At 45.9% G+C, this 17526-nt stretch overlaps 2 protein-coding genes and 1 pseudogene across 15 annotated transcripts in view; 2 read left to right on the top strand and 1 right to left on the bottom strand.

Moving 5' to 3' along the window:
* The window catches only part of Kalrn (kalirin RhoGEF kinase), a 724529-nt gene that overhangs the window by 692832 nt on the left and 14171 nt on the right, over positions 1-17526 (top strand). For all 14 annotated transcript variants that reach the window (XM_045147196.1, XM_045147195.1, XM_045147193.1 and 11 more), the window contains 2 exons: positions 1045-1209; positions 3833-3911. In XM_045147196.1, coding sequence (XP_045003131.1) covers positions 1045-1209; positions 3833-3911 — 244 coding nt within the window. The remainder of the gene's footprint in view (positions 1-1044; positions 1210-3832; positions 3912-17526) is intronic.
* LOC101613825 (U2 small nuclear ribonucleoprotein B''-like) lies at positions 10580-11158 on the top strand. Its single transcript, XM_045147344.1, has one exon. It carries the CDS (start codon positions 10580-10582, stop codon positions 11156-11158), a length of 579 nt encoding a protein of 192 aa, XP_045003279.1.
* Positions 14622-17499, bottom strand: LOC123460096 (annotated as a pseudogene).

Below are 17526 nucleotides of genomic sequence, written 5' to 3'. Positions count from 1 at the left end.
CGTTAGCCAGACAGGTTCAGATAGTTCTGATTGCTGACCACGCAGCTCCGAAGCACTTAGGAGCTGCACACAATTGAATGAAGTCACCTGCTTGGTCACCCTCTGCCAAAATCACTTCCTTTCCAGTACTCTGATCATTTAGTTTCCCTTTCTTCTCAGTGTTAAACAGCGCCTGAGCAGTTATAAGACGACTCATTTCAGCGCCTTTCTTAAGCTGTCTGCAGTTGGAGCTCCTGGGTCAGCACAGAGGTGTGGTTGCTCAGCCGCAGAACCTACTGCGCAGAGTTCCCACACCAAGTACAGTGTGCACAGCTCATCACTGAGCCCAGATTCTCTTGACCAGGAGAACTTGGGCAAGTCATTTAGCATCTTCAATGCCCCACTTCTTTATCTGATGAACTACTTGGTTGGGTTTCACTTATAGTTAAAGGACAGAATTATGACATGTTCTGTAGTATTTTCACACGTACATATGATGCTTAATACATGTCAATGTCAATTTCCTGCTTTTTTTTTTTTTTGTTGTTGTTGTTTTCAGGTAGGATTTTACTCTAGCCCAGGCTAACCTGGAATTCACTATGTAGTATCAGGGTGGCCTCAAACTCATGGTGATCCTTCTTTCTCTGCTTCCCCAGAGCTGGGATTAAAGGAGTATGCTACCACACCCAGCTCTTAATCTCCTTTTTGTTTTGATTTCCAAAGGCACATCTTCTCACATTTTATTACTGATAATTATATTTTCTTTCATCCTAATTGCCTTGTCACATATTCCCATGTAAAGTCGATTTTAGCTCTCACATTTGCACATTTTGAGAGAAAACAGAATCCATAGAGCAATTTCTTGAACAGCATCAAGCCGTGTGTCATTTAGGAAACTAGACCCAAATCCGACATCATTGGCCCACAGGCTCTCAGAGCTTGACACAGAGACCACACTGTCCTAACTGACTCTGTCCATTGTCCTTTCTTTGTTTGCTGAAGGTCTTTGAAACAATGTTGCTTTTGGCTTTGTCTCTCTCCCTCCCCCTGGACACTGTGCACTAGGTTCCCAGGTCTGGCAGCAGTCTGTAGCTTCGACCTTGGACACTTACCTCGTTATCGAAGACCTTAGTCCCGGGTGTCCCTATCAGTTCAGAGTCAGCGCCAGCAACCCCTGGGGAATCAGCCTTCCCAGTGAACCCTCGGAATTCGTGCGGCTTCCAGAGTACGGTGAGTCCCAGCCAGCCCAGGACCCCAGGCAGAGAGGCAAGGCACTGGGCCACTGCCACAAAGTCCTGGCATCGCAGGCCCCCATGGGGAGGTGTCCTGGAGCTGCTTGGCAGATTCGGTCCAGTCACCTTTTAGAGGCCAGGTAGAGTTTTTCCATGAGGGGAAACTCCAAGTGTCTGGCACCAAAGGTTAGGTGAGCCTCCCCTGCTGATCCTGAGAGGTCATGCATCATATGAGCACTCTCTGCCCCTCTTCTAAGACTCCTTTAAGAATACAAATCCTGGGCTGAAGAGATGGCTTAGGGGTTAAGGCGTTTGCCTGCAAAGCCTAGGGACCCTGGTTTGATTCCCCAGGACCCACGTAAGCCAGATACACAAGAGGGCACATGCATCTGGAGTTCTTTTGCAGTGGCTGGAGGCCCTGGCATGCCCATTCTCTCTCTCTTTGCCTCTTCCTCTCTCTCTCTCTCTCTCTCTCTCTCTCTCTCTGCCATTCTCTCTCATAAATAAATAAATACAATAATTTTTGAAAAAGAATACACAGTCTATTTTCCCCTGGGCACCCCTGCCAGACACACAGTTCCCCACAGTATCAGAGACAGCTGTACTCACGAACTCAAAGTGGAGAGAAAAGCAACTTGGATGAAGGATGTCATTATCAAATGAAGCTTTGAGAGCCACCTCATACTACCAGAATGTTTTTCAACATGAATCTATGTTATGTAGTTTTGTTGAGAAGTTGACAAGATACACATTTAATTAGCTAACAAGTATTTTACAAATGTGGTTCTTTTTTTTTTTTTGGTTTTGGGAGGTAGGGTCAGGCTGACCAGGAATTCACTAGTTGTCTCAGGGTGGCCTCGAACTCACAGTGATCCTCCTACCTCTGTCTCCCAAGTGCTGGGATTAAAGGTATGTGCCACCACGCCTGATCCATAAACATTTTCAAAGAGGAAACTTGCTGACCTGAAGACATCTCCACATAGTAACATTTTGGGCAGTGCATGAAAGTGGTCTATGGGTACTGGAGACCTGAGAGGGTACCACTGTACTTGAAAAGCAGCAGACCTATGTGTCTGTGGGTTAAGGAAGTGAGTCCCCAGAGGGCCTGAGTCTAAATACGGCCCCAGTCCTCCACACCACCTCCACCCTGCCCAGTCAGCTCCCTCCCAGTGGCTCTGACTTATTCCTACAGGCCTGTGACTGACTCACTGGGGAACTTTGGCCCTGGGTCTCTGTGTGCTCAGAGAATTCACTGTGGGTAGGCTACCAGGTCATGCTCTGCATGGGCTCAGGTGATCAGTGTCAGGGGTCAGATGAGCTGGCATGGCTCCTTTCTTCCCAACCAAGTCCAGCCTAGGGGTGACCATTGATCCTGTTTGGCTACTTTTGAAACTTCGTACACAGAAAACAACACAAATATATATTGGCACATACATTTATGCAGGTGAAGATCATTATCGGGGAGTTAACCCACCATGCAAAGCAAAACTGCCCAAGAATCTACTGTGCATGAACTTTATTCGTTCCACATACAGGATGAACACATGCACGCCTGAGGGCAGTGGGGTTAGGCAAGTCTGTAAAATGCTTTGAGCACACGTGCGCACACACGCACACATGCACGCACACACCTCTTTCCTTTTCTCCTTCCTTGGCCCTACAGCTTGTCCCCTGTCCTCATTGTGCATCCCCCCCATGTGGCCCTGGTTCTCACTGGCTTTTCTAGATGTCAAATTTCTCTTTGTTCTCCCTTTTCATGTTTCCTGCCAAATTTCTATTTTTATAGTTATTTATTTATCTGAGAAATAGAGAGGCAGATAGAGAGAGAATGGGCATGCTGGGGCCTCTAGCCACTGCAAGCGAACTCCAGATGCATGCACCACCTTGTGCATCTAGCTTACATGGGTACTGGGGAATGGAACCTGGGTCCTTAGGCTAGCGCCTTGACTGCTAAGCTATCTTTCCAGCCCCCAAATTTCTATTTTTTTAATTTATTTTATTTATTTATTTGACAGAGTGAGAGAGAGAAAGAGATGAGAGAGAGAGAGAGAGAGAATGGGCATACCAGGGCCTCCAGCCACTGCAAATGAACTCCAGTGCATCTGGCTTATGTGGTTCCTGGGGAACTGAACGGGGGTCCTTTGGCATTGCAGGCATATGCCTTAACCACTAAGCCATCTCTCCAGCCCCCAAACTTCTATTTTTAAAACATCCAGAAGCAACATTTCTTTTTGTTGTTGTTATTGTTTGTTTTGAAATAGGGTCTCACTCTAACCCAGGCTGACCTAGAACTCACTCTGTAGCCCCAGACTGGCCTCAAACTCATGATAATCCTCCTACCTCTTCCTCCCAAGCACGTCTACCCCCAGCCAGAAACTACATTTCTGATCATCCCATGTTTCCCTTTGTTTAAGGAGACAGAGGGTATGAGAATCTGTCAGTTTCCCCTTGGATAGTTTTAAGGTAACAAGCCAGAGAGCGATGGCCTTTTCCCACTTGAGGGGTTCTCCATACTTAGTCAGGAGAATTGCTTTGGGGTTGTGCTGAAGCTCAGCTGGGAACCTTCGCTTTCTTCTCATGTGACATCCACCGTGTCATCATAGATTCTCCTTCTCCCAAAGATGCAGCTGCTGATGGTGCCACCATTTCTTGGAAGGAAAATTTTGATTCCGCTTACACTGAGCTGAGTGAGATTGGCAGGTAAGGAGATGGCGCTTTGTGAGCGCCAGCAACCTCCCGGCAGCGCGGCGTGGTTCTGTTGCTGTGGTTTCTTGCGTAAATGCACGGTAAGGACGCAGCTGGTGTGTTTGCCTATTTTCCACTGTTCTTTTTCTTCTTAAAGTTGAATGCTTCCCTCACCAGTTCTCACTCTTTCCATTTTTCTTTTTTTAAAAAAAAAAACAACAAAACTTTATTTTTATTTATTTATTTAAGATGAGATAGAGGGGCAGATAGAGAGAATGGGCACGCCAGGGCCTCTAGCCACTGCAAATGAATTCCAGACTTATGTGCCACCTTGTACCTCTGGCTTTAAGTGGGTCCTGGGGAATTGAACCTGGGTCCATTGGCTTTGCAGCCAAGTGCCTTAACTGCTAAGCCATCTCTCCAGTCTGAACTATGATTTTTTTCTTTAATCTAATTATAATGGAAAAATGTTTAAGTATGTATGAGATTATAAAAATGTTATCTTTTGCTGCTGATTTCTATCTTAATTGCACTGTGATCAGAGAACTTGCTCAGACTTGCTTGGTTAATTAGAGCATGGTCAGTTTTTATTTTAAAAGTTTCATGTATTCATTTTATTTTATTTTTATCTTTTATTTATTAATTATTTGTTTTTCAAGGTAGGGTCTCATAATCCTCCTACCTCTGCCTCCCAAGTGCTGGGATTAAAGGTGTGTGCCACCATGCCCAGCTTCTTATTTTAAAGACAAGGCCACACTTACTATGTAGCCAATTCCAGACTGGCCTCAAACTTTCAATCCTCTTGCCTCGCCTTCAGAGTGCTGGACTTACATTAGAGGCATGTGCCTCCATAGCTGGCTCGTGTATTCTTGAGAAAACTGCAGTTGCTCACTGTTGGGTACAAGTCAGCATATGTATATCACATACATACATATATATGTATATATATACCATAAAATACCCATCGCAAACACCCACCAATTTTCTTATGGATATTTGTAATTCAACTACCTCAGCACCCACTTCTCTTTAATTCCCTAGTGTTTTCTTTCAGTATTTTGGTTAGAGAATGTATAGCATGTCCTCAAAATAAGAAGGATAAAAGAATGGCTTTTAACAAAATTGTGGGGAAAAATATGTCACCCAGTCTATGAAATAGTTAATGAGAAAAAAGAAAAGAGGTCTTCCCTGTACATACATTGGTCTCGGGTGGCTTGGGGGAGATTGTGAGCAGATCTTACGAATCGCCACCTCCCTCCCCAATGTTCAAGTACAAAAGCAACAGATCTTTGATTTCTCCATCTCGCATTGATGTCTCCTCTTTAAAGTCTCTAACTAGATCTGTAGCCATATTATCCTAAATGTGCCCATCTATGTGAAAGCTCCTAACTGGAATGTCGGTGAAAGTTGTGGAGGGATCCAATGTGTTATTATTTTTGATTCTTAGACATGAGTCACGAGGTCATGCTTTTTAAAAAAAAATTTTGTTCTTTATTTATTTATTTGTGAGTGACAGACACAGAGAGAAAGAGGCAGAGAGAGAAAGCGAGAGAGAGGAGAGTGGGCACACCAGGGTTTCTAACCACTACAAACAAACTCCAGACACGTGCGCCCCCTTGTGCGTCTGGCTAATGTGGGTCCTGGGGAACCGAGCCTCGAACTGGGGTCCTTAGGCTTCACAGGCAAGCGCTTAACCGCTAAGCCATCTCTCCAGCCCGACGACGTCATTCTTTCATTACAATTCCTCATCAAAGACAAACTTTAGGTTGACCTTCCCAATGTCCTTGGACAACCAAAGGAAAAACAAAAGCAAAAGGAAGCGATGATGACAGTGACAATGACACCACTGTTCCCAATGCTGTACCGCTGTGCCTCAACCTAATGTTTGAATCAAGGCGGTGCCGAGCGAACTTCCAGGAACAGAACTCACTGCTGAACTTGGGGAGGTTTGGCAACTTCCACAGGGCCCCGTAGCTGGGAAGTGAAGAGCCAGGATTCAAAGCCTGGAGGACTGAACGCTTGGCCTGCGCTTGTACCAGCAGCGTATTCACAGCCGATATGTCTCCACAGAAGGAAAAGATACCTGAGCTTAGCATAGTCAATGGAAAAGAAGTATGCAACTGCCATTATAGCTTAAGGAAACCAGGCAGGCACCTTAGACCAAGAGATACATGTAGAAAAACAGATGAGGACTGGGGAAATGGCTTAGTGGTTAAGGCATTTGCCTGCGAAGCCTAAGGACCCCGGTTTGCTTCCCCAGGACCCACATAAGCCAGATGCGCAAGGGGGCGCATGCATCTAGAATTTGTTTGCAGTGGCTGGAGGCCCTGGCAAGTGCATTTTCTCTTTCTATCTACCTCTTCCTCTCTCTCTCTTTCTCTCGCAAATAAATAAATAAAATACTTAAAAAAAAAAAGAAAGAAAAACAGATGAAAGAGTGATTGATATATGATCTAGGCAACCTGAGAAAATCCAGTCCCAGTTAGTTCTGGGGTCAGACAGAGCCAGTGTGACTTTGGCAGTTGACGCACCAGAAGGTCAGATATCAAGAGCAGCAGCCCTTTGGAAGCAGGTACAAAGCGGTGACAAATCTGGAAGGGCCGCAGAAGCCCTTTGAGAAGGAACTGTGTATCAGAAAGGTGTGTTGACAGGTGACAAGCCTGTTGCCCTTAACTGAAAGCCATTCCTATTGGCTGTTTGGATCCTTTCTAGGCAGCCAGGCCAGATTCCCAAGGGGAAGGCTGTGGTTCAGAGCCCTCCTCCGTTCAGGTTTCTATATGATTGTCTTTCCCCACCCAGAAAAAGACTGGAGTTTTATTTTTCTGGAAAGCCCTAAAACACCACATCTCTGTTCTTTTGGACACCAGGCATAGTGAGAGCAGTGAAGCTCTAAGGAAAATAGGGACATTATGAGAACGCAAACATGGTGGAGACAAACTCCAGCCTTCATATTCATTGGCCTCCAGGCTCCCTCTGGGCAGGAAGTGGCAGGTTCTAATTGACAAGACTCTGACCAACTCCAGAGGAAGGACTAAACACACTGACCATGGAGCTTCCCAAGTTAGCAGTGCAGTTAGCTCTCCCTGCAGGAAGTGAGCAGTGCAGTTAGCTCCCCCTGCAGGAAGTGAGCAGTGTAGTTGGCTCTCTGTGCAGGAAGTGAGCAGTGCAGTTAGTTCCCCCTGCAGGAAGTGAGCAGTACAGTTGGCTCTCCCTGCAGGAAGTGAGCAGTGCAGTTAGCTCCCCCTGCAGGAAGTGAGCAGTGTAGTTGGCTCTCTGTGCAGGAAGTGAGCAGTGCAGTTAGTTCCCCCTGCAGGAAGTGAGCAGTACAGTTGGCTCTCCCTGCAGGAAGTGAGCAGTGCAGTTAGCTCCCCCTGCAGGAAGTGAGCAGTGTAGTTGGCTCTCCCTGCAGGAAGTGAGCAGTGCAGTTAGCTCCCCCTGCAGGAAGTGAGCAGTGCAGTTAGCTCCCCCTGCAGGAAGTGAGCATTGCAGTTAACTCCCCCTGCAGGAAGTGAGCAGTGCAGTTAGCTCTCCCTGCAGGAAGTGAGCAATGTAGTTAGCTCCCCCTGCAGGAAGTGAGCAGTGCAGTTAGCTCCCCCTGCAGGAAGTGAGCAGTGTAGTTGGCTCTCTGTGCAGGAAGTGAGCAGTGCAGTTAGTTCCCCCTGCAGGAAGTGAGCAGTACAGTTGGTTCCCCTGCAGGAAGTGAGCAGTGCAGTTGGCTCCCCGTGCAGGAAGTGAGCAGTGCAGTTAGCTCTCCCTGCAGGAAGTGAGCAGTGCAGTTAGCTCCCCCTGCAGGAAGTGAGCAGTGCAGTTAGCTCCCCCTGCAGGAAGTGAGCATTGCAGTTAACTCCCCCTGCAGGAAGTGAGCAGTGCAGTTAGCTCTCCCTGCAGGAAGTGAGCAATGTAGTTAGCTCCCCCTGCAGGAAGTGAGCAGTGCAGTTAGTTCCCCCTGCAGGAAGTGAGCAGTACAGTTGGTTCCCCTGCAGGAAGTGAGCAGTGCAGTTGGCTCCCCGTGCAGGAAGTGAGCAGTGCAGTTAGCTCTCCCTGCAGGAAGTGAGCAGTGCAGTTAGCTCCTCCTGCAGGAAGTGAGCAGTGCAGTTAGCTCCTCCTGCAGGAAGTGAGCAGTGAAGTTAGCTCTCCCTGCAGGGAAGTAAAAGTTGGGTTCCCGTCACACTCACTCAGGGCTTCCAAACAGGTTTTTCTTTTTCTTTTGCAGGTTGTGGCCTGTGTGCGTGTTTGTTGTAAATACTTGTGAGTGCAGATGTGCATGCCCCATGTGCACACATGTGAGGGCCAGGGGAAGGCTTCAGATGCTTTTCTTTATCACTCTTCTCCCTTAATTTCTTGAGACCATCTCTCACTAAACCTGGAGCTTTCTCTTTTCCAGTTAGACCGGCTGAGTAGCAAGCCCCAGGCAACCTCCTGTCTCTGCTCCCCTCAGCACCGAGGTTACAGGCATGCACAGCCATGCCTGGCTTTTTACGTGGGCACTGGGCATATAACGCATGTCCTCATGCTTATGCAGAGCACTCTACACACCGAGTGATCTCCCCAGCCTTTCAAAGTGAGCCATCTCCCAAAGCCAGGCAAAAAATGGACTGAACCCATTCTTGCTTTTACACACTAACAACCTGTATCCCTAGACAAAATACAACAGGCAGTTATCTGAGCAATCTGAAAAATGAGTAACATGGAGATTGGAAAGTCAAACTGGAAGAATGACAAGAACAGCAGCAGTGAGTTTTCTGGGTCTGTTTCCTTCCCTCTCTCTCCCTCCCGCCCCCTCTCTTTTCCTTTGCCCTTGTATGAGCCAAACCAGAGAAGTGTGCACAGAGAGAAAAAGCACAGAGAACAAAAACACCAAGAAAAGACTAGATTTCCAGGGCTGGAGGGATGGCTTAGCAGCTACAGCATTTGCCTACAAAGCCAAAGGGCCAGGTTCAATTCTCCAGGACCCACATTAGCCAGATGCACAAAGGGGCACATGCATCTGGAGTTCATTTGCAGTGGCTGGAGGCCCTGGCACACCCTTTCCTCTCTCTCTCGTTCTGTCAAATAAATAAATTAATTAATTTAAAAAAAAAGACTAGATTTGCAGAAAAGGCACAGGGAAAGGGTGTTCCTTTGGCTGGAGAGAGAGAGTGAAATACCTAGTCTCTCCTTTCTCTCACTCTTCAAGGACAGTTGTTGTGGAACTGTATGATGATGCAGGAAGCTAAACTCTGAGGAAGTCCCAGCTTTAAGCCAGATAGGCACAAAAGGGCCTATGTCCGCTGATTCATAGGAGAGACCTCAATGAGGGAAAAGGGAAGTGGATCCCTAATACTACAGAAAACAAGAAAAGTCCTAGACTGTGTCTTCTCCAAACTATTCGAATCAGAACACACCCAACATGTAATAAGGCTTTGAGAACCAACTAAAATATAAACTGCCAAAGGAGTTGCAAACTAATCTTTGAGAGCCACTCATGAGAAGCAGACAAAAATAGTATCTCAGGACTGGAGAGATGGCTTAGTGGTTAAGGCACTTGCCTGCAAAGCCAAAGGACCCAGGTTCAATCCCCCAGGACTCACAAAAGCCACATACACAAGGTGGCACATGTGTCTGGAGTTCGTTTGCTGTGGCTGGAGGCCTGGGCACTCCCATTCTCTCCCTCCCTTCCTATCTCTCTCTCTCTGCCTATTTCTCTCTGTCAAATAAATAAAATAAAACTAGCATGTCACATGTTTCAGTGGTTGTCTGACCATAGCACCACCCTCTTTGAAAGGTGAGACACATGACCAACTTGATGGCTGGCTAAATCCTACAAATAAATAGAAAATCAACATTTTTCAGGTTTTTTAAAAAAAATTTTGCTCATCGACAATTTTTATTTTTATTTCTTTTTAATTTTTTTTTTTATTTGGAGAGATAGAAAGAGAGAGAAGCAGCTAGAAAGAGGGAGAGAGAATGGGTATGCCATGGCCTCTAGCTGCCGCAAACAAACTCTAGACACATGTGCCACCTTGAATATCTGGTTTATGTAGGTCCTGGGGAATCAAACCTGGGTCCTTTATCCTTGCAGACAAGTGCTTTAGCCATTAAGCCATCTCCCCAGCCCTCATCAATGATTTTTATGTATGTTTACAATGTAATGTGACCATAATCCCTTCCCATTTTCTTGTCTTGTATGCTTCCCCCATGTTCCTTCCACTGAACTCCTTCCCAACTAGTCCCTTTTCTACTTTAATGTCTTTTTCCTGTGTGTGTGTGACCCACTGAGTTCAATTAGGGTGACTTGATTGAGCACCAATGGGGGCTACTTACCAGAGCACATGCACGTTAGCCGTGACTATACTACTAAAGAAAATATCTCCCTGCAGAGGGTTTTAACAGAACCCAAAGCCTCACAGCATAGACCCAAAATGTTCAGGATGCATTCTAAAATTGCTCAATATAGCCCAAATCAGGGAAGTTAAAAAATTTTTCAGGGGCCAGGCATGGTGGCGCACACCTAAAGAGTCCCAGCACTTGGGAGGCAGAGGTAGGAGGATCGCTGTGAGTTCGAGGCTACCCTGAGACTCCATAGTGAATTCTGGGTCAGCCTGAGCTAGAGTGAGACCTACCTCAAAAAATAAAAAATAAATAAATTGGCTTCCCAAAGACCCCGCGTGGGCCTCAGGTGATTGGAAGAATTTTACCCGAATATGGATATCAGACCAAATCATACAATTTATATTAATGATATGAATGACAAGATTAAAAAAGAAGAATTGAAGAGGTCCCTGTATGCCCTATTTTCTCAGTTTGGGCATGTGGCTTTGAAGACCATAAAGATGAGAGGGCAGGCCTTTGTAATATTCAGGGAACTGGGCTCCTCCACAAATGCTTTGAGACAGTCACAAGGATTTCCATTTTATGGTAAACCAATGCGAATCCAGTATGCAATGATAGATTCTGATATAATATCTAAAATGCGGGGCCCTTTGGCTGACAAGGAAAAGAAAAAAGCCAAAGATGTGGAACAGACTGCGGCGGCAGCCAACGAAAAGCCGGGGCAGGGAGCACCAAATGCAGCTGATACCCCAAGGAATTCAACACCAAACTCTCCGGTTCCTGATTACCCTCCAAACTTCATTTTATTCCTTAGTAATTTACCAGAAGAGACTAATGAGATGATGTTGTCCATGCAGCATAGGAGGTTGCTGCCAGAGCTCCAGAGTGGACACTGTCTCAAAACAAGTTTTAAAATCATCACTGAGTATAATCTCCCCTTCTTTTTTTAAAATTTTTTAATTTTTTTGTTGTTTATTTTTATTTATTTATTTGAGAGCAACAGAGAGAGAAAGAGGCTGACAGAGAGAGAGGAAAGTGGGCACGCCAGGGCTCCTAGCCACTACAAATGAACTCCAGGTGCATGCTCCCCCTTGTACATCTGGCTAATGTGGGTCCTGGGGAATAGAGCCTTGAACCAGAGTCCTTAGACTTCACAGGCAAGCGCTTAACCGCTAAGCCATCTCTCCAGCCCTAATCTCCCCTTCTTTAATGTTACTGTTGTACTGTTGTTACTGTGTTTTGTTTTTTTTGGTTTTTTGTTTGTTTTTGTTTTTTGAGGTAGAGTCTCACTTTAGAACAGGCTGCCCTGGAATTCACGATGTAGTCTCAGGTTGGTCTCAAACTCATCAATCTTCCTACCTCTGCCTCCCAAGTGCTGGGAGTAAAGGAATTGCTACCATGCCCAGCTATTGTGTTTCTTTTTTTTTTTTAATATTTTTTAATTTTTAATCTTATTTATTCATTTGCAAGTAGAAAGAGACAGAGATAGAGAGAAGAAAGACAAACAGAGAGAATGGGTGCATCAGGGCCTCTACCCACTGCAAACGAACTCCAGATGCATGTGCCCCCATGTGCATCTGGCTTACATGGGTCCTGGAGAAATGAACCAGGATCCTTTGGCTTCACAGGCAAGTGCCTTAACCACTAAGCCATCTCTCCAGCCCTATTGTGTTTCTTTTTGTTTGTTTGTTTGTTTTAAGTTTCACACGTAGCACTTTATTAAGTGTATTCTTTTTAAAATCTATTTATTTGAGAGAAAAAGAGGCAGAGAGAGGGAGAGAATGGGCGCACCAGGGCCTCCAGTCACTGGAAACGAACTCCAGATGCATGTGCCACCTTGTGCATCTGGCTTATGTGGGTCCTGGAGAATTGAACGTGGATCCTTTGGCTTTGCAGGCAAACACCTTAACCGCTGGGCCATCTCTGCACCCTCATTAAATATATTCTACAAGAGACTCTGACATCAAACTTTAACAGAAATCTTAGTTTATTTGAGAGATAATATGGATCCAATGAAGATGAAATTTCAATACTTAAATATGTCTGGAGAGATGGCTTAGCAGTTAAGCACTTGCCTGTGAAGCCTAAGGACCCTGATTCGAGGCTCAATTCCCCAGGACCCACATTAGCCAGATGCACAAGGGGGTGCACGCATCTGGAGTTCGTTTGCAGCGGCTGGAGGCCCTGGTGTGCCCATTCACTCCTTCTGCCTCTTTCCCTCTCTGTCTGTTTCTCTCAAATAAATAAATAAATAAAATTTTTAAAAAAACTTAAATAAATCAAAAGGCACTATGACACCACCTAAAACCTGCTACCATAGTGGTAGTAGGCTAAGGAAAATTACACTACAGCAGGTATCTAACATACATATGAAGGACTCAGGAACCAGATGGACGCCATGACAGGCTTCACAGTCCTCAGTAGGGCTAAGTTTCTGTGTCGTCCTCCCCCCTCCCCCCCCCCGCAAGGTCTAGGTTTTTATCTTCTGGTAAGGGTGGGTTTAACACTTACTGGAAACTGATTACGCCTTACATTCCTGTAGTCATAGATAAGTTCAATTCCCCTAGCCCCAGCCCACCAAAATCCTAAGCCAATCAGAAGAGTGCAAGTACAGTTACTGTTTAAATCAACCAATCACATACCCGTCCCCTTCTTCTATGTTCAAATCCCTATAAAAACCCTACCCTCCCGCTACTCGGGGCTCTTATACAGATCCTCTGCTTTGGTGAAGTCAAGAGACCGAGCTTAAGCCCGAGATAAAGCTCCTTGCCCTTGCATATGTGTTTGGTTCTCCTTGGTGGTCACTGGGGGTGCCGAGAACTGGGCATAACACATACTGGCAGTTACATAGCAGGAAGCAGTTGGTCTCATAGAAGACTATACAGTACAGTGGGCATTGGGGCCCGAGAAGAACCTTGGCCAGGAAAAGCTCTAGATGGCTGAAGATAAAGCCAAACAGAAAAGAATAGGTACAAAGGAAAACCCAAGCTACATAGTCAAGCAGATGATGGGGAGTCAGGCTGCTTCTTCCCAATAAACGATTACTGCACCGAGCTAGCTACCTGCCGCTGCTTTACATGGTGTTCAACTACTGGGACTCTCTGTTTGAGGTTGCCAGGGGCTCTTGCTGGAGTGTAGCGCAGACCTTGGCAAACTTGTTTATTGCTGGTTGTTCTGTGCCAGACACACTGAAAGGGACTAAAAGGACACTCAAAAAATGTGCACATTGGGCTGGAGAGATGGCTTAGTGGTTAAGCGCTTTCCTGTGAAGCCTAAGGAACCCGGTTCGAGGCTCGGTTCCCCAGGTCCCACGTTAGCCAGATGCACAAGGGGGCGCACGCGTCTGGGGTTCGTTTGCAGAGGCTGGAAGCCCTGGCGCACCCATTCTCTCTCTCTCCCTCTATCTGTCTTTCTTTCTGTGTCTGTCGCTCTCAAATAAATAAATAAAAATATGCACATCTTGCAGCAGTTGAGCTTTGGTTAAAGCTGCAAGGCTCATTAAATAACCAAGGGAACCAGAAAACACATAAGAAGTCCCAGCAGTAAATCTCAATCTCTCTCCAATACAGGGTCATTTCTAATATATCTAATAATAAGTATGGGATGTTAAAAAAAAAAAAACTATACTGAGCCAGTCGTGGTGGTGCACGCCTTTAATCCCGGCACTCTTGAGGCAGAGGTAGGAGGATTGCCGTGAGTTCGAGGCCACCCTGAGACTACATAGTGAATTCCAGGTCAGCTTGGACTAGAGCACGACCCTATCTTGAAAAGCAAACAAACAAACAAACAAAAACAACAACAAAAGCTACATTGAGCCAGGCGTGGTGGCGCACACCTTTAATCCCAGCAGAAGTAGGAGGATTGCCTAAAACAAAAACAGCCAAACAAACTAAAAAGACACAGGAGCAAGCTGGGCTTCTGCTAAATTTGTCATCCAATACCAAGAAAAAACAAGGAGTAGTGTTGACTTTTTTTTGTTGTTGTTTGTTTTTCAAGGCAGGGGGCTCAGTCTAGCTCAGGCTGACCTGGAATTCACTATGGAGTGTCAGGGTGGCCTCGAACTCACAGTGATCCTCCTTACCTCTGCCTCCCAAAGGCTGGGATTAAAGGTGTGCATCACCATGCCTGGCTGGTTGGCTTATCTTTTTTTTAAATTTTTTTGTTTATTTTTATTTATTGTGACAGAAAGAAGGAGGGAGAGAAAGAGAAAGAGAGAGAATGGGTGCGCCAGGGCTTCCAGCCACTGCAAAGGAACTCCAGATGCATGTGCCCCCTTGTGCATCTGGCTAACGTGGGACCTGGGGAACCGAGCCTCGAACCGGGTTCCTTAGGCTTCACAGGCAAGCGCTTAACCACTAAGCCATCTCTCCATCCCTGGCTTATTTTTTTAAAAAAGCTTTGTAAGTTATTCTATTATAAAGGAACATGGCTAAACAGGTAGGAAATCGATTCCCCATTGTGAGCTCTCCTGATGGCCTCTGCAAGGATCATGGAGTTGTCTGTCGCTCAGCAGTGCTCCACCTTGTCCTCCTGAGGTACGGCATTGGAGACTACAATGGCTTTAAAGCATGTATTGTGGATGCGGGAAATGGCTGGGCCAGAAAAGATGCCATGAGTCAAAATGGATAAACTCCAGTAGCTCCAGCTGAGAGAAGTTTGCCAGCAGGCAGATTGTGCCACAAGTGTCGGCCCTGTCATCCACAAGGACAGCCACCCGGCCCTTCGCGTCTCCCACCAGCACCATACGGTCCACTTCATTGGCCATCCTCCGTTCCTTGTGAATGGAGGCAAAGACCACATTCAACCAGTCTGCAAGGCAGGTCCCTGTCTTGGCTCCACCAGCATCAGGTGAGACAATAGTGCAGTTCCTCCATTCAGAGATATTCTGCTGAGTATAAATTGTCCACTGTGCTATCAAAAAAAAAAAAGCCCTGAGGGCTAGAGAGATGGCTTAGCAGTTAAGCGCTTGCCTGTGAAGCCTAAGGACCCCAGTTCGAGGCTCGGTTCCCCAGGTCCCACGTTAGCCAGATGCACAAGGGGGCGCACGCGTCTGGAGTTCGTTTGCAGTGGCTGGAAGCCCTGGCGCGCCCATTCTCTCTCTCTCCCTCTGTCTTTCTCTCTGTGTCTGTCGCTCTCAAATAAATAAATAAAAAATGAACAAAAAATATTAAAAAAAAAAGCCCTGAATTTGAGAAGCATGAAGTTTCATAGTGATAATGTGATCTGCACCTGCTACAGACTGCATATCTACAAGGTTGGTTGAGATTGGAGCACGGCTCTGAATGAAGAGGAAAGGATAAAAGAAAGAAAGAAAAGGCTAATGTGAAACACGATTCATTTGCTTGAAACACAATTCATTTGCTTGAAACACATTTATTTTACAGCTTAAGACACTGTGCTACCAGGAAGTTCAAGGAGAGATGTGGCCATTGACCTTTGAGTAGATCATAATCTTATCCATCTTGTCCTGTCTGGCATATGGGAAGCATTCAATGACTGCAGTAACACGGCTGGCTGAAGCAATCTTGCAGGCATTAATCATGATCGAAAGCTCCATTAGAGGGCTGGAGAGATGGCTTAGCAGTTAAGGCATGTGCCTGCAAAGCCAAAGGATTCTGGTTTGATTCCCCAGGACCCACATAAGCGAGATGCACAAGGAGGCGCTTGTGTCTGGAGTTCATTTGCAATGGCTGGAGGCCCTGATGAGCCCATTCTCTCCTCTCTCTCTCTGCCTCTTTCTCCCTCTCAAATAAATAAAATATATTTAAAAGAAAATTTTTAAGCTGGGTGTGGTGGCGCACGCCTTTAAGCCCAGCACTCGGGAGGCAGAGGTAGGAGGATTGCCAGGAGTTCAAGGCCACCCTGAGACTATAGACTTAATTCCAGGTCAGCCTGGACCAGAGTGAGTCCCTATCTCGAAAAAAAAAAAAATTTTAAGGGTCCATTAGATTGTCATTTATCTACCACAACCACTCTGGACAATGTAGACATCTTCTCCACATACACTTTCACCATTTCCACACAGGTCTCCACCTTGCCCAGCTCCAGGCCCAGTCGGTCAGCAGTTTTCTGCTACAAGTCTTGGTGGGAGCTGCCACTGAAGGTTTTGATGTTTGGCGTCTTGGACAGGTCTCCTCCACCTTCTTCGCCCAGCAGTCACAGACGCTGTGGAGACTGGAATCGAAGCCCGTCCCCAGCCTTAACACTAACAGCTCCGCATTGCTATTCCACCATCTTACATTCGCACACATGACTCTAAATTACCTGCTACTGTGTTCTATAAAAGTATATTCTAGGGGCTGGAGAGATGGCTTAGCCTTTAAGCGCTTGCCTGTGAAGCCTAAGGCCCCGGTTTGAGGCTCGATTCCCCAGGACCCACATTAGCCAGTTGCACAAGCCGGCGCATGTGTCTGGAGTTCATTTGCAGTGGCTGGAGGCCCTGGTGTGCCCATTGTCTCTCTCTCTCTCTGCCTATTTCTCTGTCACTCCCAAATAAATAAATTTTAAAAATAAACAAAATAAATTTATTTTTAAAAAGTATATTCTATGGGCTGGAGAGATGGCTTAGCAGTTAAGGAGCTTGCCTGCAAAGCCAGAAAACCTAGGTTCAATTCTCCAGTACCCATGTAAGCCAGATGCACTGGGTGGCACAGGTATCTGGACTTCATTAGTAGTGGCTAGAGGCCCTGGCATACCCATTCTTTCTCTCCTTAACTCCCTCTTTCTCTCTCTCTCTCACAATAAATAAACGATATTTTTTGAAATACGTTCTTCTTAGAGCTTGGCATGGGGGCGCATGCCTTAAATCCCAGCGCTCGGGAGGCAGAGGTAGGAGGATTGCTGTGAGTTTAAGGCCACCCTGAGACTACATAGTGAATTCCAGGTTATCCTGGGCTAGAGTGAGACCCTACCTCAAAAAAAAAAAAAAAAAAAACCTAAAAGGAAAAGAAAAAAAAAAGGATTTTTAATACAGGTTGATATCCCTTATCCAAAATGCTTGGGACCAAGAGTATTTTGGATTTATATATATATACAGAATGAAATATGTTAGGAGTGGGATCTAAGAATAAGCACAGGTTTCATCTACATTTCATGGTCACCTTAGTCTGAGGATAATTTTATGCAGTATGTTCTAGTGTGACTGCATTTCCACTGTGACCCGTCACATGAGGGTCAGGGATGGGACTTTCCATTTGTGGTGTCATGTCAGTATTAATTTCAGATTTTTGGAGTAAGGATGCTCAACATATAAGAGGTTGCTATCTCAGCCCGTCACACAAATCTTACCCATTTCTGACTAAAATGCTCCTAGCTGATT

This window comes from Jaculus jaculus, chromosome 4 (assembly GCF_020740685.1).
Source record: "Jaculus jaculus isolate mJacJac1 chromosome 4, mJacJac1.mat.Y.cur, whole genome shotgun sequence".
Lineage (NCBI taxonomy): Eukaryota > Metazoa > Chordata > Mammalia > Rodentia > Dipodidae > Jaculus > Jaculus jaculus.
This window is presented reverse-complemented; position numbering and strand designations above follow the sequence as displayed.